The 1252-nt window shown below is 43.1% G+C and overlaps 1 protein-coding gene across 1 annotated transcript; it reads right to left on the minus strand.

Moving 5' to 3' along the window:
- Positions 1-586: 586 nt before the first annotated feature.
- On the minus strand, positions 587-1027 carry LOC145957942 (uncharacterized). Its single transcript, XM_083074375.1, has one exon. The coding sequence runs from the start codon at positions 1025-1027 to the stop codon at positions 587-589; it is 441 nt and encodes a 146-aa protein (XP_082930501.1).
- Positions 1028-1252: the final 225 nt, after the last annotated feature.

Consider the following 1252-nt stretch of genomic DNA (forward strand, 5'->3'; position numbering starts at 1 on the left):
AAATCTTACATTTCATGGATAGAGTACATGATCCAGAGGGCTTACTCATTGATTCAACCATTGCTTTCAAGCGCTCGAGTTCCTCCTTATAAGCTTTCATATCAAGTTCAGGTGGTGGTGAAGTACTGGGTTGATTGGTGGCTTCCTGATCTGAGGTAGTATGATTTGCCCATCGTTGAGTAGACCCTTTGTTGTTACCCATGCGTTCGAGAAAATTATTTCTTCCATGGTGTTTGAAGCATGTTTCCTTGGTATGTCCAGATCTTCTACAGTATGAACAATAGTCTCCACGATTACCTTTTTCAAACGACTTTCCTCCGGCATTTGCTCCCTTGTGGACCCCCTTTCCAGTTGTCATGGCAGAGCCTGTGTTGGAGATCCCCCCATCAAGCATGACAGCTCTTCGAGTTTCTTCTCCTCTTACCATAAAAAATACTTCTGATAGGGATGGTAATTTTTCTCTTCCTAAGATTTGTACCCTGATTGGGTCGTACTCATGATTCAGGCCATGGAGAAATTTAAAGATTCTTCCTCTTTCCATGGCTTCACCATGTGCGGCAGCATCTGTTTTACACATCTTTATTGTTTAGTACTGATCTAATTCAATCCAAAGTCCATTCATGATTCCGTGGTATTCTGATACGGAAAGAGAGCCTTGTTTTGTATTAAATATTCTACTTTCAATGTCATAACATGCAGCAAAATCCTTTTTTAATGAAAAAGTACTCTGTAAATCATCCCATATTTCTTTAGCAGAAGAATGAAACATATAATTTTGACTTATCTCAGGAATCATGGAATGCCACATCCAAGTCATAATTAGTGAATCTTCATTGTCCCAAATTGGAAAATTTGAGTTGTCTGGTCCTGGCCCTCCACCATCTATGTGATCCAGTCTTGAACGTCCCTTGAGAATCCTTCGAATATACTGGCTCCACTGTAGGAAATTCTGACCATCCAACCGATAGGCACCTACCACATTTGGAAGATCATTAGGACCCAAAGGAATAATTTTTACCTCAGACATCCTTTGGAACACATTCTGGTGACCCTATCCGAGACAACGACGACATGTGGGATACACTGGAAAAAGGAGCAGAACTCAAAACTCAGATCTACTCAAATCTAGGCCAAATGAGACGTCAGCGACCCGTGGAATGGACTCAGGAGGTTCTGGCGACTCTTTCTGTAGCGGTAGCGGCGAGTGGGTCTCGCCGGAGCTAGGCGCGTGGGCTACACGCGCCGGTGACGG

Source organism: Cajanus cajan, chromosome 5, assembly GCF_000230855.2.
Source record: "Cajanus cajan strain Asha chromosome 5, NIPB_CcT2T_4, whole genome shotgun sequence".
Classification (NCBI taxonomy): domain Eukaryota; kingdom Viridiplantae; phylum Streptophyta; class Magnoliopsida; order Fabales; family Fabaceae; genus Cajanus; species Cajanus cajan.